General features: G+C 44.5%; 1 protein-coding gene across 1 annotated transcript in view; it reads left to right on the top strand.

The window, feature by feature from the left end:
• Window positions 1-27,719, top strand: part of MSN (moesin) — a 176,694-nt gene that overhangs the window by 79,617 nt on the left and 69,358 nt on the right. Inside the window, exon 2 of the mRNA XM_088444252.1 lies at window positions 10,437-10,520. Within this exon, the coding sequence (XP_088300378.1) occupies window positions 10,437-10,520 (84 nt within the window). The remainder of the gene's footprint in view (window positions 1-10,436; window positions 10,521-27,719) is intronic.

Genomic DNA, 27,719 nt, shown 5'->3' with positions numbered 1-27,719 from the left:
GTTCTCCCTTACTGTACAGGGTGTCAGCTATACCTAGTGTGATAGGATAGGAAGAGCCCCTTAGTGTAAATTGTGTAAGTGTACTAGGTCTTTAGCGACTGATGTATATTAGGCCAACCAATGTGCAAAATAAATTAATAAAAAATGTGCTTTATGAAAGACATATGAATTAAAGATACATATATTGATTTAATGATTATAACATGTACATGTACATGAACAAAACAAACAAATATTCATATATTCAAAAGCCGCCAAGTCTTAATCCTGTTTCCAGGAGGCTCTAGCAGTACAATTAAATAAGCACAGTGGGTGCAATAGGTGAATTTCACAAAGTGCTAATAAATATTGATGAAAAAATTTAGCCTTAGATCATCTTAGGTAAATTACATCAGTTACATGTATCAAAGAGCACAGGATAATTCACATAAATAAACAATTAAAACTTAAGAAGGTATTCTAATAGTTTTAAAACTGTTTAAAAAATATAAGAAGTTCTTGGAAGTTCATATAATGCTTATCTGTAGTAGTTCATTCAGGCAAGAGGCAGCTACCAAACGCGTTTCGTCCATTAGGGGACTTCATCAAGGGGTGCTCTTAGTCTGGGGTTGCCACTTTTTATACCTCTTATCAGACGGGACTTAATTTGCCTCGTTACAATCATCTGTGGCGTCACATCCGGTTATCGACTTCCGGAATCGCGTCCTTAACCGCGATTAAAATGTGTCAATAGCTCTACGTGTCTTTCACAGTTGTCTTTAGCAGTGTTAGATGTTCCTAAGTTTAGCTGCAGTGATTCAGGGTTATCTCCGATGAGATCTCCTGGCGTTCCCCAACTTCCGCCCTTCACCACGTGCCTTCTGCCTGTTGTTGACGTCACATCCGTTTTGTCGGCACTGTGGTCTGAGCGTGGAAAGGCTTGGTGCGCATTCGTGGGAGATGGGGAATCTCAAATCTAGTCCGTGACCTCTAATTAGAGCGTCCGTATCTATGGTTACGTGGCCGCCATCTTAAAGTGGTCCATACGCACTGATAGTAATGAAAAAGAGGGGAAAGTTTAGCAAGCATATTGGAAGAATAATATATATATATATATATATATATTTATGTTGCATGTTAATGGCTCTACAGCAAACAATATATGAGGGTGATCGAGTAAAGATGCAACATTATATGGGTAATGAAGAAGACATGGTGAAGGTGGTTTATCCTGTATAGTCTCTCTGAAAAAATGCATGGTTCCAGGGAAAAATGTGTTTCCATATTCAAAATTGAAAAAAGAGACAAAAAGTTAAGTCAGTAGTCCATATCATTATAATCCAAAGGGTATGGAAGAAGATATCTTCATCATGCTTCACAAAGTTGCTTTGACTCACGTGTACCCATGATCCATAAATGGACTGAGTGGCCATTCGCCCTACATTAACTACAACACTATGTATTCCCAGGAGGTCTCCCATCCAAGTACTGACCCAGCCCAATTGTGTTTAGCTTCCAAGGTCATACTTTATGGACGCCAAGGACACAGTGTTTAAACAGTCAGACGTCTGCACTTTTCTAACCACCCCCCCGTTACCTCCCCAAATGCTGTCATTCACTTTGCGAGTGAATCCTCTGTGTGAGCGTATTCCCAATTGAATCGCTACGCATGCGCAATGGCAAAACAATCGCTCAAACTGCGTAGATATCGGCATCGCATCCATCTCTGAATCGGGCCAACTCCAGACTAGAGAATTTCTGATCGCACCCTCCTGAGGTGCGAGCAGAAATCCGACTAAACTAGGGCCGGAATGCTGCTTTCTGGCTTAGCGCATGTACTGACATCATTGCGGCTGGCACTTAAGTTGCGCTAACCAGCATTCTCCGACTTAACACCCGGCTTAATGCGTGGTAACCGACATGCTCTGACTAAGTGCAGGGCCTCAGCCCATCCCTTGAGCTGCCCCAGGATTCAGGCTAGGTGCACTAATTGGAGTTGATTCTGAGATAGCAGCAAAGAAGAAAAAAAAAGTAACTTTTCGTCTGGATAAATAATGTGGCAATGCAAGGGGCAGAAATACATTTATTGTTTTTGCATGTAGGGTAAATACTGGAAACTATTGCATGTAGCCCACAAATACTGGGCAGCTTTATTTTTACATTACAATTAAGATTTCAGTTTAGACACACCCCTCTCACATCTAAATCTCCCTGCACATTTTAAATCTGATACACCTATAGTGCAGCATGTATATCTGTGTGCGACTGAGTCTGTGAATGTAATTTTGTGTGGGAAAAAGCTGCAGGCGTTACATCATAGCACTTTGCATGCTGATTCAGAGACTTAGTCGCACACAGGATATACAAGTGTTACATATCAAATTAATCAGCACAGTCTCCTAGTGTGTCCGCATCGCATTGCGACTAAGATCCATTTTCAGCAGAAAGACTGCCGGCGCTAGCAGAGTGTCGCAGGACCTGGCACGCCGAGAGGGGCAATTTGACGCGACTGCAGCAAATATGTGCAAGTAAACATCTGTATGTGTCCTAAAAGAGGGGTTCTCAAAACCAGACCTCCAGTACCTCCAACATGTCATATTTTGTGATTTTATTTTTAAATCATCTACATATGATTATACTCTGTAAGGTGCTGCGGAACACTTGTGGCCAAAAATTCTCCAGAAGGAGAAAAAGGACTCTGTCTGGGGGCACACTTGATAATAGAGACAGAAGCAAAAAAGATCAATGAAGAGAGTAGGATTTCTACATATGCAGCCCCAATGGAACTTCTCTTAGCATCTAGATACTCACAGTTATGGATATATAGAACTTAACTTTTAATAAAGATGCTTGTAAAATAAACTATGATTACTGACCACATAAATGACACGCATGAATAATAGAACATTAAGGTTGATGTCTCACATTGGTCACAAATAAGTTACTTATTGAATGCTCATATGAATATAGATGTGTGCAGTAAGTATTATAGACAGTGCAGGTGGCAAATAGATGAAAAGACAGATATTGAATCTAACAACCATCAGACATTTCCTAGTGATAAACATCATAGATGAATACATATCCCAGGTGGTTGTCATTAAAAAAAAAAAAAAACAATTTCAGCGTACAGTATAGCCACATTTTAGAACCGGCCACCGACATCAGTGGAAAGATTATGCATATAAAACGATCAGCAGCTACCACTGTTACAATTTATCACAGCCAATCATTCCGTTCCTTACTAACCGACGTTTCACTTGTGGCGCCATATAAATAAAGGATGATGATGATGATTATATAATCTATTTTCTAGGTCAGTAATTATCCCACCTGCTTCCACAGACAAAATTACTTGTTTGGGGGGGGGGGGGAGGGGAGGGATGTACTTGGGATGAGAACCACTGCCCTATAAGACAAACAGGTGCATTTGCCATGATTACATGTTGCAGCGCAACATGTTTCTTGTTTCCAAATAATTTTTGTGGATTGCACATTCTTCTGAAAAAAAGAGCAGTGTTTTTTGCTGATTATCAAAGTGTGAGGTGGACTCCTGTGTCATTAGTTTCCGTTTAGAGAACTGTGTCATTTCAGTCCATGTGAACCCCACCATGTTCTGCTTTTATTGCTGTGACTTGTTTCACTTCCTCTTCCAACAAAACTTGCTCCACATTTCCTGGTTAAACACTAGCTTACAAGGAGATTTCCTTAGCACACCTCCCTTTTTTGCTTGGAGTATCCTAGTGCTTCTAGTTGTAGAATCGCTGGAATCTCAAAAATGCAGAAAAGTAATCCGCGTAGCAGAAATATTTCTTTTCAAATTGTTTTAGGATCATTTTGGATGTTTTAAGTTATCTATTTTTATACACAAAAGGAAATGCATCTGACCTTATTTTTTGTATTTCCTCGTGTGTGTTTACAGGTATATGGGGGTCTATGTACAAAAAAACGCAGATGTGGCACGATTTTTTTCATTGTACATCCCAGCAGGGATAATAATTATTTTTTTACATCCTGAGGATATTGGAGGAGTCTTTCACATTTGTAAAAGACTCCACCAGAGAATCTGTCACTGCTTATGTGCGCAATGTCAGATTCGGGAGCCAGACTTATGCTTTGGGACAGGGATCGTACAAGAATGCCTCCTTAGACATAGTGGTTTTTATGCCATCTGAGGATGGGCCCTGGTACATAGGGGACAGAGCCTGCAGTCCCTTTGGATAATAATGGGGACCATGGTCTGCAGCGTTAGCCTTTTGCAGGTTATTTCTGGTGCATTATGCTGTTCTTGCATAGCAGTGATACATAATGTTTCATAAACTTACATATTTTAACATACAAATAGACATTTAAAGCACGCCATCCTGTAACGTTACTGTGAGGAGTTCTGACAGTTTACATGAGAAGGAAAAGTATATATTGAGGGTATGACTGGTTTAAGAAACTTTTACTCATGCTTATGGTCTCATTCAACAAGTCTGATTTGTGATGAAGTCATGTTAAGCAGTTTCATTGTCACCCACTCAGATTCCTCCCACCCCTTCCTTCTCTGGTGTGTGCTATGATGGTACATTCTGCTATGAGAGGCTGTGGCTCATTTCCTGTGACAGACCTACCCTAGGGCTGGCCACATTTACTGTCCTTCAGGTCTTGCATGCTAAGGTCAAAAGGCGATTATTTTCTGCATTTCACACCCAGGGCTTCATTTATCTGCTTATGTCTTTTTTCTCGATAATTAAGCAAGGGTGTGTTTGTGCTGTTATAGCCGATTACTAGTTACTCTTGATACTTGATGTACATATACACACATTTTTCTGTGTATCTGTAATTTATAATTAATATATTTATAGGTGGGTTAAGGTGGATTCATAATGCTATTTTGTCTTTCATTCTGAAACGTGTGCGAGTGGCTTGTAGTAATTCGGTTTAAAAAAAAAAAAAAAGTGTCCAGATGAGTTGATTCACACACAGGAGTGTTTGTAGTTAATCGCAACACTGGCTGAAAACTATTGAATACTTGTAGTTTGTAAGAGCTTGTACTCCGGATTGGTTATACACACGTCTACTCTCCCAGGAGTCCGGAAGAGTGGCCGGGTCTCCCGCATCCCACCCACTTTGCGGCATTTTGCCTAAGGACGTCAGCCTGGCCACGCCTCCCGTAGTAGCCAGCTGCATCTCCTCTCTGGGCTTCTTCCGGAGAGGAGAATAAACAAGTAGGTAGAAATGGTTATGCATCAATCTGTATTCTACCCTTCACTGTATTCACCAGACCTAAAAATATCAAATTTAGTGCATAGTAATGCACTGTGGATAAATGTACAGATTGCCCACATACATCTATCCTCCGTACGCTACAAGTCGCTCCACATATAACGCCTGAGCTCAGTGTGACTCTGTAGCGCAGAGGGTCTTTTAGTGAGTCTTTTACCTTCAAATGCATCTTATTCACACAATGATGCTATTAGGTAGCACAAGCAGCTTCTGCTGATTAAAATGATATGCAGCATGCCTAAGTTCTCTGAGCGAGTGCGGGTGTGTCTGCATGCAAAATGCTTCGTTACAGTATCAGTAGCTGTAACACTAACGTAGTGTTTAGCATGCAGATGCATGCACAGAGAACATAGGCATGCTGCATATCATTTTAATCAGCAGAAGCTGCTTGTGCTATCCATTCAACAAAACTGCAGAGTACAGTCTAATATATCTTTACATCCATAACTCCATGTACAGCCATGGCCAAAAGTTTTGAGAATGACACAAGTATTGGTTTTCACAGTCTGCTGCTTCAGTTTTTTTATGGCAATTTGCATATACTCCAGAGTGCAATTAATTGCAATTTATCTGATCACTTTTCCTGACAAAGTCCCTCTTTGCCATGACAATGAACTTAATCCCAAAAACATTTCCACTGAATTTCAGCCCTGCCACAAAAGGACCAGCTGACATCATGTCAGTGATTCTCTCATTAACACAGGTTAGAGTGTTGACAAGGACAAGGCTGGAGATCACTCTGTCATGCTGATTGAGTTAGAATAATAGACTTGAAGCTTTAAAAGGAGAGTGGAGCTTGAAATTATTGTTCTTCCTCTGTTAAGCAACTTCTCCCAACCATCCAAGAACAGTTTGGTGACGAACAATGCTTTTTCCAGCACGATATCACTTTTGCCTTATGGCAAGGTACTCCAAGTGGCTCGGGGAACAAAACATCAACATTTTGGGTCCATAGCCAGGAAACTCCTCAGACCTTAATCGCATTGAGAACTTGTGGTCAATCCTCAAGAGGCGGGTGGACAAACAAAATCCCACAAATTCTGACAAACTCCAAGCATCGATTAGGAAGGAATGGGCGACCATCAGTCAGTATGTGGCCCAGAAGTTGATTGCAATTCACCCTGGCATGCTGTCAGAGGTCTTGAAAAGAAAGGGTCAACACTGCAAATATTGACACTTTGCATAAAGTTCATGTAATTGTCAATAAAAGCCTTTGACACTTATGAAATGCTTGTAATGTTACTTCAGTGTACCATAGTAATATCTGACAAAAAGGTCTAAAAACACTGAAGCAGCAAACTTTGTGGAAACCAATACTTACTAATTTACTGTGCCAAGATGGCTGCCTCACCTGGATATATATGTTTCCGGCATTTTAACATCATGGCACCTTGCAACATGACTTCTGTGCCGCTGCACACTTCTGGAATTCCCTACCAGTGCAGATCAGAATCTAGGGAAATCTTTAAACTCTGTTTGCCCTTCTGCTCCACGGGAGGTTTCTGACCACCCTGAGCTGGCCTTAGGACACCTGCGTTACGGTGTACCGCCCCAGTCAAACTCCCCACCTGCCACTGTTTGAAAACCCCTCTCCTTATTAGAGCTTACAATACTCCCACATATTCTGAGCCAGGGGCGTTTCTAGAGAGGAGGGGGCCCCGTGTGCAGTCTCCGACACAGGCCCCCTCTGCGGCCGGCAGCGCACTGAGCTGTGCGCGGCCAGCACCGGAGTTATAGACTCTGGGCACTAGAGTGTGCCCAGAGTCTATAGAGTATGCACAGGTCACTGGGAAAATGGCCGCATGCGCAAACGATGGGGAAAATGTCCTAGGCGGCCATTTTCCAGTTGATTTATAGCGCCGGACCCCAGCGCCGACGTGGGACTTCGGAGAGGTAAGTAATATTATGTGTGTGCGGTGCTGGGCCCCCCTGGACTTAGGGGCCCGTGTTCCCCGCACACCCTGCACCCATTATAGATATGCCCCTGTTCTGAGCTGCTTGTGTAGAGCATGTAGGGGAAGGGAGATGAAACTGTCTATCCCTCCTTTGCACAAGGTCGGAAGAGGAGAGGGTGAAAGGTATGGCTGGGCCACATGCAGAATGGGCACAAATAACTGGACCCAAAGCCATCGAGTGAGTCAAGGGTGGGGGACAATATTCTGTGCTGTTGCTGCAGGGAAATGCAAACACTAAATTAATAACTTTGTAACTCATACAGTATTTTAGGTGCCACAGAAATGTTGGTTATCTAGCCCGCCGCCTAGTGAAGGCAATGGCCATAACCATAGCACCCATGTGAAAGATGGATAGCTATGCTTTTTCACAGTGATGCATCTGAAACAGCAGGACAATGTTAATAACAATGGAAGAGAAGGTTTGGTAAAGAAACCCTGTAAATTATTCCTTTATGTGTACTTCTAGTCTATGCACTCCTTTCCTTGAGGTATGAAAAGGGTGTTCACTTTCCTCCAAGAAGGAGGCTTGGTTTAATTAAATATGTAATCCCTTGAAAAATTGCAAGCCCTTTCATATGACCTAGAACTTGCCTGTGTCAGGATAGAGAGGAGCAGAGGAACGTGTGGATTCTATACTGCTGCGTCCTCATAATTACAATGTCTGTAAGTAAATCACTAAGGCAGAGCTGATCAAAGTAAAAAAAAAAGTTAGTCATTTACTTGGAGAGTGATCTACTTTTTAATGACTGATTAAATAGAATTAAAGCAAGCAGTGTAAATGCACATAATGGTTGAATGCTGGTTAATTAATGGCATCCATTCTCTTTAATGTATTAGTGCAGAATGTTGTTTAAATTTTATTTTATTGTAATTTCTGTTACATTTACCAACTTATTTTTTGTAGAAAGTGCAGACATAATGTTTTGTCAGGTAATATAATAAACTTTGAGATGCCTATTGATGATTGCTTCTGTATAGTTTTTGCTTTTGATTGCCTGTTCTTTAGAAGTTATTTTCTGTTTAGTAAATGAGGTGACTGTCTTTGCATAATCCTATAAAAACGTACCTGTGAATTGTGTGTAAGAATAATTAAGAACTGATCTGTTAAGATCTGTAAGCCTTGCCTCTGAAAGCGGTAATGTTCCTTGTTCTGCACATATGTAGTTCTGTGGGGGTTATGCAGTAACACTCCAAATGCAAACACACTTTGTTGCATATTAACACGTCATCTGGTCACCTCACCATATGACCCAAGAACTTAATTTCTTGGGATATTCACATCGGTGATGGGCATTTCTTTCATTCCTATGGTACATATGTGGCCCTTGGTGACTCTTGAAGAAGTGATGGAATATGAATGCCTCATTTAATTCTTTTCTGTCCTGACTGTAGCACCTGTTATGACACCACATTATAAGAGCAACTGAACCTAAACTATAGTCTTTTCAGAGTCGACTGTTTTTGGAGATTCTCCATAAAGCTGCTGCTGTCTTTTACTTTATAAAGTGCAGACATATTTTGCTGCTTTATGGTAAAAATAATGCAAGCCTATATAGATGTTTATACAAGATATAAGCTTCAAGAAAAAGTTTGCATGATCTTACCTAATATACGTTACGATCTTGCAAAGTTACCATCTAGTGATACAAGGAAAGTAAACACTAGGTCACGTTGTACATTTATCTTATAGGTCAAAATATATAGTAGCACTTCCAGGGAAATCCAAGGTACAGCTGAAGAATTCCCATAGGAACTGATTGCAAATACAGGAAATAATTTCCTGTGCGGTTAAACTTTCCTTCTCTGTTGTGCATAAGGGGCTGACACAGAGGGGAAAGCAAGTCTATTTGCCGAACGTATGTTGTGTGTATTCTCACTGCTCCAGAGCTGATCACCTACAGGTGATGAAGAGTCATCCGCCATTCAATTGCATGTAACTGGGCAAAAAGTGAGGGCGCACTGTTAACTGAAATGAAACAAAGTGTAGGTGAGTTGCACCATGGGAAGGCGTACTACTTACCATACATACATACAGGGGAGTATAAGTATTTTATCCATGCACAAAATACTGGAGAACTTGTTGCTGACTTGCTTTCAACTCTGCTTTAGCCCCATAATTACCGTCCAGCATGCTGGCCATTTGTAATTCATAATAAACATTTATTTATTGTGCCATAGAGACCAAGAAAACCTCAAAGGTAGTGAAGGCTTAATGCATTGTCATTTCTGTATGCACTAACTTTGAAATGAAGCTCCAGTACTTCTATGGAGAAGGAATGTTCTACCCTCTTGACAAATTTGTAGTTAATTCTTAGTAGAGTTGCCTTGTGTTTGGCACAGCCTGCTAGCAGAGACAGAGGAGTGACTCCATGTTAGTGAGAGCTCAGGAATGTATTTGCTGATAGTGGTACCAGGCTCAAAACTGACTTGTTGCAGGTGGAGGAGGGGATTGTGCTTTGTACCCAGTGTGATTCATATGCAGCTTTATCTAATTAACAGTCTTTGGGCTATATTCACAGTCTATTTGTAGCTAACTGCAGATGGATATCATTGTTTCCTATTGACCAAATATATTATTACTGTTTGCATGGTTTAGGCTCTATGGGAAATGTGAATGAAACATGGACAGCCACAGGCATAGAACTAGCCAGCCAAAATCTTTTTTTTTTCTTAAATATCCGCATGTAATATCAACAGCAGTCCTATATCGTTTCACAACAATGACATGCTAATAAAGAAGTGTACTTTAAAATAAAATTAACTTAAGGAAGCAAATGTGCATCTAGCATGGCCTTTTCTTATGCCATGCGTGTAGCTGGAGAAAACGGGGTATGCTGCTATAATGGGTTCAATTTGGATTACAAGATTTAATGGTTTTAAAAAATGTAGAAATGCAAAATATAGTTAGGCCTTATACCCTCTTTTATTAAGTATATGCATTTTAAATCATTGTTGCTGTTGTTACCAACCCACTCCTGATGATGATTGCATTTATTACTGTTGGCATATGCCATTTGCATACCATTCTTGGAAACACATGTTCTATCCATGTGTGTTTACTGATGATGAATACATTGTGTATGTAGCCTACGGTGAGCTCTGATCTCTAGTGAATATGTTGGTTACAAATGTTTGCTTTTTGACATTTGTATTTGCTTTTTTACTAGTGCTGAACGTTAATTCAATGCAACTTTTAGTTTAACATGAATTTTTGTTGTTGTCCCTTTTTAGACTAGTGTACGTGTGACCACAATGGATGCGGAACTGGAGTTCGCAATCCAGCCAAACACCACCGGAAAACAGCTCTTTGATCAAGTGAGTAGCTTTGATTATAATTAAAATTCTACTTCTAAAGAATTCATGCTATTAAACCTCGTACGATGATATACAAAACGTTTTGAACAAGAGCATGTAAAAACTATATGTAGATGTGGGTAGTTATGAGAAATGTATAATGCAATACAAACTTTCTTCCACTAGTTGTCAAATCACATCATCACTGCGTCTAAAATAGGTATAAAACATCAAAAGAAATTGGTCAAAAAACATTGTTTAGTTTGGGAATACCAATAGTTTCCGATATTGCTACTTTTTTTTTTGGTAAACTAGTGCTTTACACTCCAAACAAGGGATTTAAACATGAAACCTAATATACCATATTCATACACTTAACTTGTGAGCTATCAGTTAATAGTGCAATTTACTTACATGTGCACCTTGTCAGTCAGTTAAATCCCCCTGTATTTAAGACTTTTTGCTCAATATGCCATACATGAGACTTGAACACTCAACCTCAAGGACTACATTCAGACACCTAAAATATGGAACAGTTTGCTCCTGTGTAGGAAGCGTAGTAATTGTAACTATATAAAGCTAGTTGTAGTTGTCAGTTAAAACCATTGCAGCCAAGCACATCTATGTAGTGTACAACCAGACACTATATGCTTATTTTTCCTTTTGCAAAACTCCTGGCCTTTCTGTAACCATTTAGGATGATAGCCCTTGCCTGTTCTGTAGTTCCTGCCATTTGTCTGTAACGTGGTTCAATGAAGCGTATCTTCTTGCCAATGTTACCAGGTGTAAACTCTGTAGTGCAGTCAACTCTAACCTCGGGATGTTTGCAAGATTATGCTTTAGGATGGAAAGGTCTTAAACCCCACACACACCTATGGTGGCAAGAATTGCAGTAAAGGTAAGGGCAAGTTACATTCTATTAGAGAGTGTGTGAACTAGTATAGATAGGTGTGTCTTTTGCAGATTAGACCCCTAGGGAGAATAGGGCCTGCAAAGATGGACCTATAATTTTTTCTTTTTACAGCTTTTTTTAGTTTTCATGTTATGATTGCAGAAAAAAACAGTGCTGTAAAGATGGCCTTTGCCACAATAAAAAAACAGCAAATAGTGAATCCGATAGTAGGGATCATTTGTCACACTGTCAGCACTGGCTATTATTTTGTCTTGCAGTGGTGCCCACTGTTTTATATATAGCTTGTAGCTGCTGCCTAATACTCTGCTTGCAGTCTAGTGCATTCCTAAAATATTTCTTAGATTTCTCTCATTTTATTTAGATACAGGCAGTATACTTTTATAATAATAACAAATGACCTGAGGCAATTTTTTAATTTTAACTTTTTGTAAAAACTGCATATTACTGCATTATAAAGAGCTGAGGTGTTTTTTTTTTTTTTTTCTTCCTTTCTACTAAAGAAGTTGCTTTTAGAAGTACATCATTATCTCTAGGAAAGGTGGGGGGGTGGCTTGAGAAAGAGGATGAGGTAATGGGTGAGGGGAAGAGCTTGAACACTGCTTGACTATTGTGTGTGTTTAGCATTAACTTTTGCGGTATAATTTATTATATATAATATATCTGAGAGCGTGTGAGATAAACAACAACGTTTATATGGGCTAGTCAGGGCTGGTGCAAGGTTCCTCGGCCCCCTAGGCCAGTGATTCCCAACCTCGGTCCTCAAGGCACACTAACAGTCCTGGTTTTAGTGATATCCATGATTGTGCACAGATGGTTAAATCAAAATAACTGAGGTACTAATTAAGTCACTTGTGCTCAAGTATGGCTATCCCTAAAACCTGGACTGTTAGTGTGCCTTGAGGACCGTGGTTGGGAACCCCTGCCCTAGGCAAAGCTTCAGCTTACCACCCGTCCTTTCACCCTAGACAATTTTCACTACTTTCATCACATGCAGTGTGACTGCCTACCAGCTTTTGTCTCGCATACCCCTATGCCCAACTTTTCCCTGACATGCCACTCTGCACACTAATCAATCACATGCCCATCTGCCCGCCAACATTTAACATGCCCTCCTGCTCACCATCTTTTACCCCCACAGATTTTTACTAACATATCTTTTCTCCTTCATCCACTAGGGGACACTGGGGTATTGAAGTGGGTTAGCCGGGAGCTGGCACCTTTTTATTAAAAAAACTTGAATGGTGGCTAGCTCCTCCCCCTCTAGAGGTTCAGTTTCCTGATGAATCAGAACCTGTATCACAGGGCGTAGATGCATTAATCACTGCAGTATGCCAGGCTTTACACATAGAGGATACATAGGTGACTTCTTAACCGTCTATTTCTACTTCAGGGTCCATAGGGTATCCACAGGATACCTTGGGTATAGGTGATGATGTCAGGCATCGGGCACCATAGAGTTAAAGCTTTCAGCCTCCCAGGATGCACTATGGTCCCCCTCCTATACCCCGCCCCCGAGCCAAGGCATCTCAGTTTAGTTTGGTGCCCGGCCGGAGTCGGATGCACCTGTTAGAGGGAGGGCATGAAGAGCCCCTGAAAGTTTTCTTCAATGCAGCTGTGGCTGCACATCTGGAAGTACAGCATGGACAGTCAGTCCTGATGTCCATGCTGTCTTCCCTACACCCCCGCCGGTACCGATCCGGGGATGCTGGTAGGCATCTGGGGTCACAGCTAGCGGTGACCCCAGATGTTTAGGACCATGGCCGGATTTAAGGGGGTCAGCAGGTAAGCAGCGGGGTCCCGCGGTGGGTCCCCGCTGATACATGGTCCAGAGTCCCCAGGCAGGGGGCTCCCTGGGGACTGGCTGCAGCGTGGAGCCAGGTACTAACCTGCGCTTCCACTACCCCCCTGGGACAGCAGGACCGCGGCAGAGCGGTAGCGCTGCGGCGTCCCAGGGGTTAAATGCATGCCAGGGGAGCGCGCCTTCCCTGTCTCACAGCCGGCGCCTCCCCCGCTGCACACAGCCCTCTCTGCACACGCTGACTGGCCCTGTGGCAGCGCTCCTCCCCCAGGCCAGCCTCCTCTATGCTCCTCGGTGGCCATCTTCTAGAACGCATGGTGAACGCTGCTGGAAGTCTGGACGGTAGGCATCGTGGTCTGGGTCCCCCCGCATACCTCTCCTCCGCTGTGGTCAGGTCTGTGTATGCAGCGTTGTGTCCTACCAGACTCTGTGTCTGTGTAGTTGATTTATCAGCGCTGTTAGTACAGGAATTGATTTTCTTTGCATTGTATGTGACTGTGCTAGCGCTGCTGCCTGTACTTTTCTTTTCTAAAACTGTCAGCCTTATTACTGTCCCTGCTCTTTCTGCTAAAGCCCTTGCGGTGCGGTGCTGCAGGGTGGTCTCTCGCTATACTAATAGTATTGGTGAGAGGGGTCACATACTTTCCACCATTATGTCTGAGAGTGACTTTCCTCTCCAGCTTCAGTGTACTACGTGTAAAGTACCTATAGCGGAGGGGGAGGGTAACGCGGAGGGCCTATGCCGGAAGTGTTTTTTATTGGCGCGGCCAATTACGGTCACAGCACCGGTACCGGAGCCGCCCTGGGCTTGTTTCGCTCAGGCGCTTACAACCTTAGTGGGCCAGTTAGCTCCACAGCCCGCGTTCTCACAGATGGGATTGTCCCAGCAATCAGTGGTGTCGTCACCCATGCAGGGTTTCCCGAGGCAATTGGTGGTACCCCGCAGTCTCCCTATTTCCCCTCTCCCGATCTCTCAGGAGCCGGCGTGGGTTAATTCCCTGACTAGTTCTGTACAGCACTTGTCAGAGGTGTTACAAGGGGAGTCTGTGTTGTGGCCGGTGGCCTCTGTCTGCTCCTTATGAGGGTGACGACTGTTGATGGGGAGATTCTGGATATTTCCGACCAGGAACCTCTCCGTACTAAAGAGGCGGATGCTAGGTCCAAGGTATATATTCCTGGACCTATTCGGGCAGTCCGCACAGCTTTTGTGATTGAGACGCCACCTCCGGCGTCTAAATCCATATATGCTTTTTTTAAGGAGGTTAAGGGTGACGCCACAGTCTTTCCTCTTTCGGGTCAGTTGGTAGACCATTTAGAGGAGGCGTGGAAACAACCTGGCAAACGATACCAGCCGCAGAGGCGTTTGGCGGTGGCTTATCCGTTCGCGGATAATTATTTTTCTAAGTGGGAATCCCCTCCACTGGTGGATTCTCATGTGACATGCCTCGTCCATAGTGCCACTTTACCCATGCCATCCATGTCCTCCCTTAAGGATGCTACGGACCGCAAGGTGGAGATCTGCCTAAAGTCCGTTTATTCCCTTGCAGGGGGGCAGTGCGGCCAGCCATGGCCATTTGCTGGGTTGCCAGAGCTATGGAGCGCTGGGCAGATACGTTGGAGGCGTCCTTCGAATCCGACTGTTCAGCTGAACAGACTGAGTTGATCGGAAATCTCCGGGATTCGGCCACTTATATCAACGAAGCGGCCTTGGATATTAGTACCCTGGCGTCTCGAATTTCTTCGGCAACTGTAGCTGCTCGTCATACCTTGTGGTTGCGATCTTGGAAGGCGGACGCGGATTCCAAAAAGGGTTTGGAAGCGTTGCCTTTTAACGGAGAAGTTCTCTTTGGTCCGGACCTGGACAAAATTGTAGCCACACTGGCGGCAGCCAAATCGGCATGTCTCCCGTCTGCTGCAGTTCCTTCCGGTTCAGGTACGTCGTCCTTTCGGCCTTATAGGGCCCAGGGTAGGCCTAAAGCACAGTCCTTTCCCCGACAGGCTGGCCCCAAAAAATCGGCCAAGCCCCGGAAGCAGGCCTGGAGTACCAGACGTCCGGCCCCTAAGCCAGATGACAAGCCTGCGGCCTGACGGTCCGGGCCTCCCTTTGGGGGGATCCCAAAGTGGGAGGCCGCCTGTTGCAGTTCGCCCAGTGTTGGTTGGTCACCACGACAGACACTTGGGTTCTCGAGGTGGTCTCACACGGGTATGGCCTCTCCTTCCGGCACAGACCCCCATCTCGTTTTTCTGCCATCAGACTGGAACAAAGCTGCGGAAGGTCTTGCACACTATGCTCCAGCTGGAGTTATAGTGCCTGTTCCATTCTCCCAGAAGGGCCAGGGTTTCTATTCCAATCTCTTTTTGGTGCAGAAACCCAATGGGTCGTTTCATCCGATACTCAAGCTCAAGGCTCTCAACAAGTCTTTGCGGGTGCCGAAGTTTCGGGTGGAGACCCTACGGTCCATCATTCTGGCGCTGGAAACTGGGGACTACATGGTGTCATTGGACATACAGGACGCTTACCTGCATGTCCCTATTCTTTCGCGCCATCAGCAGTTCCTCAGGTTTGCAATCCGCAGCGATCACTTTCAGTTCCGGGCGTTACCTTTTGGCCTGGCGACAGCACCACGTGTTTTCACCAAGGTGATGGCGGTCATGGCGGCATCCCTGCGGCTGCAGGGAGTCCGCATGTTTCCGTACTTAGACGACCGTCTCTTAGTGGCAGGATCTCCGGAGCTCCTTCTACGCCACTTGGGCCTGACCATTGCGGTACTGCAATGGCATGGCTGGTTAATAAACTGGCAGAAGTCCACCCTGATCCCGTCTCAGCGGATTCTGCACCTCGGAGCCTTATTGGACCCCGCACAGCAAAGGATCTTTGTGACGGGGGAAAAGATCTCTGCCTTGCAGTTGCGGGTGCGCAGTTGTCTGCAGAGCCGCCGGGTGTCTCTACACTCGGCGATGAGGTTACTGGGTTCCATGGTGTCGGTTTTCGACATGGTGGAATATACCCAGTTTCACTCCAGACCTCTGCAGCACCTGATCCTGTCCAAATGGAATGGACTGCCTCAGAGCCTAAAGTCCCAGACGATGGTGCTTACTCCAGAGTCCTGTCTCTTGCCTGGTGGTTGCAGTTCATCTCAACAAGGGTCGTCCTTTCTGGGTGGCAAATTGGGTCCTGTTAACAAAGGACGCCAGTCTTCGGGGCTGGGGAGCAGTCTCGGGTCAACACTTGTTCGAGGGCAGATGGACCCCGGCAGAAACAGAGCTTCCAATAAACATCTTGGAACTCCGAGCGGTTTTCAATGCTCTCCAGCAGGCACACCGGGTTCTCCAAGGTCATCCGGTGCAGGTCCAGCTACCACCGTGGCCTACATAAATCGTCAAGGAGGAACCCGAAGTCGGGCGGCTCTCGTAGAGGTGTCCCGAATCCTGGTATGGGCAGAGCGCAATCTTCCAGCCATATCAGCAGTCTTCATCCCGGGAGTGCTAAACTGGGAGGCGGACTTTCTCAGTCGCCAGGTGTTCATCCGGGGGAATGGTCTCTGCACCAGGACGTTTTTCAACTACTGGTGGACAGGTGGGGTCTTCCAGAGATCGACCTCATGGCGTCCCGGCACAACAACAAGTTGCCGGTGTACGGTCTCGTACAAGAGACGAAAAGGCGTCTCTGGTGGATGCTCTGTCCGTCCGGTGGACGTTCCGGTTTGTGTGTCTGTTTCCTCCGGTTACCCTTCTTCCGTGAGTGATCCGGAAATTCAAACAGGAAGGAGGGATGCTCCTGTTGGTAGCTCCCGCATGGCCCAGACGGCACTGGTTCTCAGACCTGCAGGGTCTGTCCGTGGACAGTCCTCTGCGGTTACCGCTACGACCGGACCTTCTGTCACAGGGTCCTTGTCTTCACCCGGACCTGACTCTGCTGTCTTTGACGGCGTGGCTGTTGAGACGGCCGTGTTGAGATCCAGGGGGTTTTCCAGCTCTGTAGTGCGAACCATGCTAAGAGCTCGGAAACCCTCTTCCGCGAGAATATACCATCGCGTGTGGCATACGTTCTTCCAGTGGTGTCGACTGAGAGGTTATGACACCACTGCCTCTCGGGATGCTTCCGTCGGTCGGCGGATTCTCCTTTCAGCACCCTTAAAGGATACTGCTTTGGGACATCCCCAAGGTATCCTGTGGATACCCTATGGACCCTGAAGTAGAAAATATGAGATATGGTAAGAACTTACCCTTGTTATCTCTCTTTCTACGAAGTCCATAGGGTTCCACAGGACTCCCGCCCTGTCGCACCTGTGCTGCAGATGGGCTTTGCTCTGGTCACCGGTTTTTCCGTCTCCCTTTGGTGAGAATGTGATTCTTGTATGTGTCCGGATCTTTTTTCTCTCTCTTCCTTCTCCTCCTCCGGCCTATGGCTTGGTACGAAACTGAGATGCCTTGGCTCGGGTGCGGGGTATAGGAGGGGGAACCTAGTGCATCCTGGGAGGCTGAAAGCTTTAACTCTATGGTGCCCGATGCCTGAAGTCATCACCTATACCCAAGGTATCCTGTGGAACCCTATGGACTTCGTAGAAATAGAGATAACAAGGGTAAGTTCTTACCATATCTCAAATTTTTTGATAAGAGATTTAGACAGACTGTCACTTTCCCAGCTTCAGAGGAGTTGGATGATATCCTAACCTCAGCGTGGAAACACCCTGATAAGAGGTTTCAAATCTCTAAGAAACTTTTATCTTATTATCCATTTCCACCAGATAGTAGGAAATTATACGAAACTCCCCCAGCTGTAGATCCCTCAGTATCCCGCCTTTCTAAAAAGACGGTGCTTCCCCTTCCAGGGGCTGTTTCCTTAAAGGAGTCCTCCGACAAAAAGCTGGAAAACACGCTAAAATCCATTTATACAGTGGCAGGAGTATCACAGCGTCCAGCACTGGTTAGCTGTTGGGTAAATAAAGCTGTCGAAGCCTGGGCTACACAACTTGCAGAGGGTCTCAGGACAGGAATGCAGACTGGAGATCTCATTCAGCTGGCTGAGCAGATTGCAGAATCAGCCGCTTTCCTTGGGGAAGCTTCTAAGGACATATGTGGTCTGCTAGATCTTTGGCCTTAGCTATATCAGCCAGAAGAGCCCTTTGGCTGCGTCAATGGCAGGCAGATGCAGAGTCCAAGAGAGCTGTAGCAGCTCTTTCTTTTACCGGAGAAATTATTTTCGGGACGGAGTTGGATAAGTGGATCTCACAGGCTACTGGTGGGAAATCCACTTACCTACCATCTGCGGCTCCCCCTCCTAGACTACCTTCCTTTCGTTCGTTTCGTCTCCCCGGCAGGTTTAGAGGACGCTCCAGGGGAGCTCCGGCTTTCTCCCGAGGGTCTAGAGGCCGTGGTAGAGCTGCGACATCATCTACATCCGGGTCACAGCAGGACAAGACAACAGCAAAGCCCTCCGCATGACTCTCTCCCTTCTCAGTTGGGGGATCAGAGGGTGGGAGCTCGTCTTTTACACTTCAGGGAAGTGTAGATCAAGTCTTGCCAGGACGCCTGGGTCCAGGGACATCATTACCCACGGTCTGAAGTTGGACTTCAGAATAGATCCGCCTTCTCGTTTTTTCACAGCCGGTTTACCACTGGCATCAGAAAAAAGAGATGTTATTCTAGAAGCAATACAGAAGCTGCTATTGTCCCAGGTGGTAGTGAAAGTTCCGACCCATCAGAGAGGTCAGGGTTTTTATTCCAGCTTGGACGGCTCTATGAGACCCATTCTCAATCTCAGGGATCTAAACCCTTATCTTCGAGCCTTCAAGTTCAAAATGGAGTCTCTCCAGTCTGTTATAGCAGGACTCGAGAAAGACGAGTTTCTTAGGTCCCTAGACATAAAAGATGCCTACCTCCACATATCCATCTGGCCTCCTCATCAAGCATTTCTTCGATTTGCGGTCCTAGACTCGCATTGGCAATTTCAAGCCCTACCTTTCGGTCTTTCGTCGGCACCAAGAGTGTTTACAAAGGTCATGGCCATCATGATGGCTCTGCTGCGGATTCAGGGGGTAGTCATTGTTCCATTTCTAGACGATCTACTGATCAAGGCTCCGTCAGTAGCTCGATTGTTAATAGACATTCAATTAACCCAGAATCTTCTCTTGCGACACGGGTGGATTCTAAATTTCAAAAAATCCTCCTTGACTCCGACACAAAGTCTGCTGTTCCTGGGCATGATATTGGACACAGCGGAACAGAAGGTATTTCTGCCCCAGGACAAGGTATCCTCCATTCAAAGCATGGTGTGTCTGATTTTGCGGCATCGCAGAGTATCAGTACATCTCTGTATCCGCCTGCTGGGAAAGATGGTGGCGACATTCGAGGCGAGATTTCATGCCCGCCCCTTTCATATGGACCTTCTTTCCCAGTGGTCAGGATCCCACCTATTTCTCCACCAGCGAGTCCTCTTGTCTCCCCAGACGAGAACATCTCTAATTTGGTGGCTGAATCCCTCGCACTTGCTGACAGGACGACTGTTCGCAGTATGGGATTGGATTCTCCTCACCACAGACTCAAGTCTAAGAGGGTGGGGAGCAGTGACCCAGGGAAGACATTTTCAGGGGCACTGGACTCAAAGGGAGGCAGGTCTACCCATAAATATTCTAGAGTTAAGAGAAATATTTTATGCTCTCCAACTTGCGCAGCCTCTGTTGCAGGGTCAGGCAGTCCGAGTACAGTCGGACAAAGCCACAGCGGTCGCCTATATCAACAGACAGGGCGGCACCAAAAGCAGATCCGCCATGAAGGAGGTAGGCAGAAACCTGCTTTTGGCAGAGGAATTCGCAGTGGCAATCTCTGCCATCTTCATTCAAGGAGTGGAAAATTGAGAGGCAGATTATCTCAGTCGGCAAGATATTCATTCGGGGGAATGGTCGCTCAATCCTCAGGTATTTCACTAACTAACTCTCAGGTGGGGTCGTCCACAGGCCGATCTCATGGCATCGAGGTTGAACCACAAATTACCAATTTACTGTTCCCGGACCAGAGACCCACGGGCAGCAGCAGTGGATGCACTGACAACGCCGTGGAGGTTCCACTACATATACTTGTTCCCTCCTTTCCCGCTAATTCCTCGCTTGCTTCAGAGAATCAAACACCAGAATGTCAGAGTGCTATTCATAGCACCAGATTGGCCCAGAAGAGCGTGGTACTCTCAGATAAGGAATCTGTTGGTAGACGAGCCATGGCCGCTTTCTCTTCAAGATGACCTCCTGCTTCAGGGGCCAATAATTTATCAAGACTTACGGCGGCTTCGTTTGACGGCATGGCAACTGAAAGGGCCGTTCTTAGACAGAAGGGAATCCCGTCAAGTGTAATTCCTACCATGATTAGGGCTCGTAAGGAGGTTACGTCTCAGCATTACTATCGCATATGGAAAGCTTATGTCACTTGTTGTGAAAGACGCAATTCACCTCCATCAGTGTTTAAGGTATCACGTCTACTTATTTTCCTTCAGGCTGGCTTAACAGCAGGTCTTCGTCTGGGCTCCCTAAAGCTCCTTTTGTGCCTCCTACGGCACCATGGGACTTAGATTTGGTATTGGCTTTTCTCCAGTCTGAAACCTTCGAGCCGCTACAGAGGGTGGAGTTAAAGTACTTAACTTGGAAGGTGGTTCTCCTTTTGGCACTCGCCTCAGCGAGGCGTGTCTCTGAACTGGGGGCCTTATCATGCCGTCCTCCTTATCTCATTTTCCATGACGATAGGGCAGAATTGCGCACACAAAAATCCTTTCTTCCAAAAGCAATCTCTGCCTTTCATATAAATCAACCAATTGTGGTCCCTGTGTTTAAGGATGACTCTCCAGCTTCCAAATCCTTAGACGTAGTCAGAGCGCTCCGGATTTATGTCGACAGGATTGCTTCGCTTCGTAAATCGGATGTTTTGTTTGTTCGGTTTGATTTGGCTCGACCAGGTTGGCCGGCTTCTAAACAAACTATTTCCAGATGGAAACGTCTGACTATCAAACAGGCTTATGTGGTGGCTTCCAGGCTACCACCGGCGGCGGCTGCTCGTGGGGTTTCTTTAAACCAGCTTTGTTGAGCAGCCACTTGGTCCGGCAAGCACACGTTTCTAAGATTCTACCGTTTTGATTCTTTTGTGGCCTCCGCTTCAGAGTTTGGCCATGCAGTTTTGCAGGGTTCTCAGCGCTCTCCCACCCGGGATGTGAGCTCTGGGACGTCCCCATTGTACTGAGGCTCCAGTGTCCCCTAGTGGATGAAGGAGAAAATAGGATTTTGGTTCTTACCGATAAATCACTTTCTCCGATTCCACAGGGGACACTGGACACCCACCCTGCGCTGCTCTACCTGCATTTGTTACTTTTTCCAGATTCAGACGGTTGTTTGTTACTGTTGTCTGGCTGGAATGTTGGTTTGTCTTTTATTAACCTTCTTTATATATGAATGCTGTGGCTTCTCTGTTTCCTTCTCCTTACTTTCCAGCTCCCCTCGGGCACAGTTGTTTAGACTGACCTGGGGGGGGGGGGGTATAGAGGGGGAGGAGCTAGCCACCATTCAAGTTTTATTATTAAAGGTGCCAGCTCCCGTCTAACCCACTTCTATACCCCATTGTACTGAGGCTCCAGTGTCCCCTGTGGAATCGGAGATAGGGATTTATTGTAAGTACGAAAATCCTATTATTGCCCCGATCAAAGGAACAATAAGAGTTCTATCTAGGTAGAGCAGTATGGACCACTAATAATTTAAATATTCATACTTTATTGAATGTCCCTTAAAACACATAATTAGTTAATTTACCCCAATTCGGGTTCCTGATAAGTGAAGTGTTAAAAATTATTATAGATAAAGGTGCAAAAGAAATATAATTTTAATTAACTTATTACTGTCAACTGCAACCTGTTCAGGATATAATTATCTATATATTTTAGAATATCTTTTACCACGTTACACTGGTTCTTCCCTATTGTTATAACTTTATCACTACCCCATACATATAATAAAAGTTTGAAAAGTAGTAAATAAGATATTTTAAAATATACAGATACTTATATGCTGAACAAGTGTCAGTGAATATATTCCATTCTTTTACATCTCCTTTATCCACAATAATTTATTATATTTTGCTTGCTTATCAGGATCCCAATTTAGGGGAAATCAATTGTGTTTAAAAGAATAATCAATTAAGTATTTAAATAATACTTGTCCATAGTGAACAATTTAGATAGAACTCCTTACATGACCCTCTGCACACCTGGACCTCTCTGGATTTCCACCCCATGGACACCGGTGTGCGGCACAATGCTCATTATATGTACCTGATTTACTGCTTTAGCTGCTCCTGACAGCAGGAATCTATCCATGTCGGTGAGGCTACAGTCACAGACCACCCCTGTTGCTCTTCCATCCACTGTAAGTAGTGACAGCATCCTGCGACTTCCACTGAATTTCAGCGGCTAGTCCTACTCACCACAGGGCAGGGGATTACTGAATAAGAGCAAACAGCATAGCTCGCTCCGCTTGTGTTTGGAAGGGGAGGAGAGAGAAACTGCGCTGCACTGATGGCATCACAGCAGCTGCACACTTGTCAGTCATATGACCAGCAGTGCTGCTGCTGTTACCAGCACTAGACAGACCATTCAAGCAGACACCAGCAGAGTTGTGCGGGGTCACAGTGGGGCTATCGCCGGCTGCAGTTGATGAGACCCGCGGTCGCTGCCTGTATCAATTTATTGCTGGCTGACTCTGTGGTGCCCCCCAGGTGCCGGCGCCCCTAGGCAGCTGCCTAATGGTGGCACCGGCCCTGGGGCTTGTATGAACATAGATAAACTGTAGTAAGTGAATATTGTAAATGTACATGCATGGGACATGAGCATAATTAAACTGAGCTAATATTATTAAAGTCATATAGCGTGTTTTATGCCTTTGCATATTAAGCAACAATAGGTGAAATAACACATAATCTACACAAATAGTCTAATACCATAGGCTTAATAACAATTGAAATATAAAGCGATCCCGTGGACTATGTATAAACCTCACATCATAATATTGTAAATATGTAGTAAGAATAAAGTTGAGGGGAGGGCATACACTTACAATAAATCATTTACAATTCATCTTAAATTAAGATCAAGAAAACTTGGTTAATTTTAGAGGCAAATTAGGAGTTTATGTATCCAGAACACTTACCTCTTTCAGAGATCACCTCTTTCCTAACTGAACATGTTCAATGGCCTTACAGGATTAATGCTGTGCATCAGATTGTAGGTAATGTCTATAACGTTTGGAAACCAAATTTGTAATTACTAAGTATTTGATATTCCTATTGCGTTCCTATACTTTGAATAGTATCTTTTTACCAATGATTCAAATTGCAGGGGCATTCTTCAAGGATAGTACTGGTACATTTCACAAAGTCTTAAAGTTATATTTGTACATGATACAAATATAGAATCACTACTCTCAGGTTTACAGGTGTTGGAGGATGAGTTAAAAGGTGGCCAGAGACATATATTAAATAAATCAAGGTATATTTAAGTTGTCTGACACATTTACAGAATTATCCTTACTCACAGAGGGTCTTAATTTTTCCCCAAAGCACAATACAATAATTCATTAGGAAATTGGTGGCACAGCAGCAGCGTATTCAAAACACTGCATATTCCAAATTAAATATGCTCCTATATCCCCATCTGGGAAAGTTTAGGGTACCATTTTGAAGGAGCACTTTCTAAGAAAATTATTACAGTGGACAAATTTAAATACTTATATCAGCTATCTTCTGTCATCCAAATATTTTTTTTTTTACAGAAACCAGAAATTCCTAATTAACACACGCAGTAGCCCCGTCATAGTTGGGTTTATTGACTGGCCACTAATCATACTTCTTTAGGAAAACTTCAAAATAATGAAGTCACTATATTGGCATCCTATTTAAAAGATTTTACGTGGCATTAGGATGTGCAATCTGTGTGTACCTTTGTTGACCACTATAAAGATACAGGTATTTCCTATTTAATAATCATTAATAGCTAGTTATCCGGATTTTAAATGCATTTTAATATAATTTACCCTTACACCTAATTTTAATGTAATAATTAGAATAGACTGCTTTTACAATTATTTTATTTTATTTTTGAAAGCAAGTTGTTTAGATTACTTTTATCTCCGTGTGGAAGTAATCAATTTGTATCATTCTCTTAATTATAGAAGAGATATATTTATGACATTTTAATGATTTGGCAAAGATGTTTTAAATAATTTCAGGATTTATAATTGGTGTCTATAATAATGAGTTTATAAGTTCCTTTTACTTAAGGCCCTCATACACGGTGCAATATAGCAGCCGATCCAACTCGTTAGTACGATAGCACTGCTATATCGGCCAGTGCGCGCTCACGTGGGATTGTACATCGCACCTCTAGATCTTCCTGCATGTTCACTTGATCTGGGGATGCGATGTATGATCCCATGCAGCGCTATGCGGGTGGGGAGGGGGATGCCGACATATCGTCAGCCGTCGCATCGCAAGGTGCATATCGCACCATGTATGGGGGCCTTTACACTCCGAAAAATCATGATACTAACCAACCCAATGGAAAAGTCCATAAGTTATGCCAGAACAATAGACACTTAGGTGCCGATTCAATTCAGTGTGCTGTTGATAGCACCTGGGGGAGCTCCTGGAGCTGTTCAATTCTGCACGCTGTTACGGCGACTAAAGGCAAGGCTGTTTGCTGGCTTAGCACGACGCTAACATTCTCGCAGCCGGCACTTTAGTCAGAGAATCCTGGCTCTCGTAACGAAACACTCTGCTTTAGTTGCGCAAACCGTCATTCTTCGACTAAAGTCAGACTAGTCGGACTGAACTGCGAGGTGAATTTTATAGCTCCGGGACCAACTTCCCGACGCTATTCAACTCGCATTTAATTGAATAGCCCCCTTAAGGGGAGTTAAACCCCTAAGCTAAACCAGTCTAAAGTCCTTTAACTGCTGTTCGACTGCCCTAACCACGGACTTATTGCACATTTCTGCTCGCCACCTCAGGAGACAGCGAGCAGAAATGCCGGCACCTGCGCTTATCGCTCCAGCAACAATTGAATTGCTCTGTCGGGCACCTATCACTGACAGCTGCCGGTGCAAACAGCTGAATTCCCCACTATGCGAGTAGTAGTCATTTATGTATTCTGCCAATATAAGTATAACATTAAGCACTCCATGAATACAGACACTTGACAATTAGATTGCCCATGCAATCTGAAACACATATTGGTAAAATGAAGAAACCATTTAATAGAAGAGTAAAAGGACATGCAGATCATTGTAATCAACACCGTGCACTCAGGTATGTCACTGCATATCCAATAAAAAGTTTTATTAATATATTAGTTCTCAGTGGTTAACCCAGAGTGTTCTAGCAACAAGTCTTTCATGTCCTTAAACACTCCCTCCTGCCCTCTCCGGTAAGCCAATGACTTCCGCCTTTCCTCCCATCTGGATACCACATCTCACTCTAGAATTCAAGATTTCTCCTGAGCTGCCCCCCACCATTGGAATGATCTCCCTACTTCCATCAGACTATCCCCCAGCCTGCATTGCTTCAAGCAGATGCTCAAAACTCACCTGTTCATAAAAGCATATCCATCCACCACTTAACCATGTCACCACGTAGTCTACCTCTTCACTCCCCCCTACGCTGGCTCACTCATGTCTTCCGTTTGTCTCCCCCATCACTTTTGACCAGGGATGGGGAACCTCAGGCCCGGGGGCCGTATAAGGCCCGCGGAATCATTTGGTCTGGCCCTTGGAGTTTTTTTCTGCTTGCCTCATCTGGCTAGGAGGGTGCCTATGTTGGCACCCTGCAGCCAGAATCTATGCAGCAGTGTCACCTGGAGTGTCCTTAGAACACTTCAGATGGTCACACCGCTGCCCTTACAGCTCCCGGAGCATCCTCCGAATGCTCCGGGCATTGCTGTAATCACCTGTGATTGTGGCCCCACGCTGTGTGACGTCACACAGAGGGAGTTTGGCCTGTACCGGGCCCTCGAATAATGTTATATATATATATATATATATATATATATATTAATATATATATATATATATATATATCAAAAAGGCCCTTGGCAGAAAAATGGTTCCCCACCCCTGATTTAGACTGTAAACTCCATGAGCAGGGCCTATCCTCCCTTCTGTTTTCATCACCTACTTCTCTTGCACACCCGATACACATTCTCCTTAGACTCTCTGCCCCTGGACCCCAATCATCTGTTTTTGTTTTTTCAGATGAACTGGACCCATCATTTGCGCCCATGCTGACAGCTACAGGTTTCAGCTGACGCTGTACTTTTCAATTGCATCAGTGGCTGTGTCGAGATATGTAGTGCTATTTGTACTGTACTGTTTTACCCTGTATTGTCTTATTGTTTTTCTCTCTGTACAGCACTATAGAACACTTGTGGCACCTATAAATAAGATGTCATGATACTGTGGCAGCAGTCTCCTTGATCAGTGACCCTTGAAGAACTGTGCTTACAATAGTTTGGAACACACTTAAGCTGTGTACACACTGACCGATATATAGGCCAATCAATTGATCGGCCAATATACAGTGCCTTGCAAAAGTATTCACCCCCCTTCGCATTTTTCATGTTTTGTTACCTCACAACCTGGAATTAAAGTGGATTGTTTGAAGGTGTGTATCATTTCATTCACAGAACATGCCCACAACTGTGAAGTTGTTGTTTGTTTTTTTTTTGTTTTTTTTTATATTGCGAATCAAAAAACATTTAGGACAACATAACAAAACTTCAGCGTGCATAACTATTCACCCCCCCTAAAGTGAGTACTTTGTTGAGCCACCTTTTGCGGGAATTACAGCCGCAAGTCGCTTTGGATAAGTCTGAGCTTACCACATCTTGCCCCTGGGATTTTTGCCCATTCCTCAAGTCAAAACTGCTCCAACTCCTTCATGTTGGATGGTTTCCGCTTGTGAACAGCAATCTTCAAGCCTGACCACAGATTCTCAAATGGATTGATATCTGGGCTTTGACTATGCCATACCAACACATTTAAATATTTCCCCTTAAACCACTCAAGTGTTGCTTTAGCAGTATGCTTCGGGTCATTGTCCTGCTGGAAGGTGAACCTCCGTCCCAGTCGCAAATGAAAGGCAAACTGAACCAGGTTTTGCTCAAGAATATCCCTGTATTTAGCGCCATCCAACTTTCCTTCGACTCGAATCAGTTTCCCATTCCCTGCTACTGAAAAACATCCCCACAGCATGGTGCTGCCACCACCCTGTTTCACTGTGAGGATGGTGTTCTTGGGGTGATGGGATGTGTTGGGTTTGCGCCAGACATAGTGTTTTCCTTGGTGGCCGAAAAGTTCAATTTTAGTCTCAGCTGACCAGAGCACCTTCCTCCATACATTTGGGGAGTCGCCCACATGCCTTTTGGCAAACTCAAATCGTGTCTTCTTATTTTTATCACTAAGTAATGGCTTTTTTTCTGACCACTGTT

Source organism: Taudactylus pleione, unplaced genomic scaffold, assembly GCF_031769625.1.
Source record: "Taudactylus pleione unplaced genomic scaffold, aTauple2 ptg000352l, whole genome shotgun sequence".
Classification (NCBI taxonomy): domain Eukaryota; kingdom Metazoa; phylum Chordata; class Amphibia; order Anura; family Myobatrachidae; genus Taudactylus; species Taudactylus pleione.
Note: the sequence above shows the minus strand (reverse complement) of the source record. Positions and strands in the feature narration are given on the sequence as shown.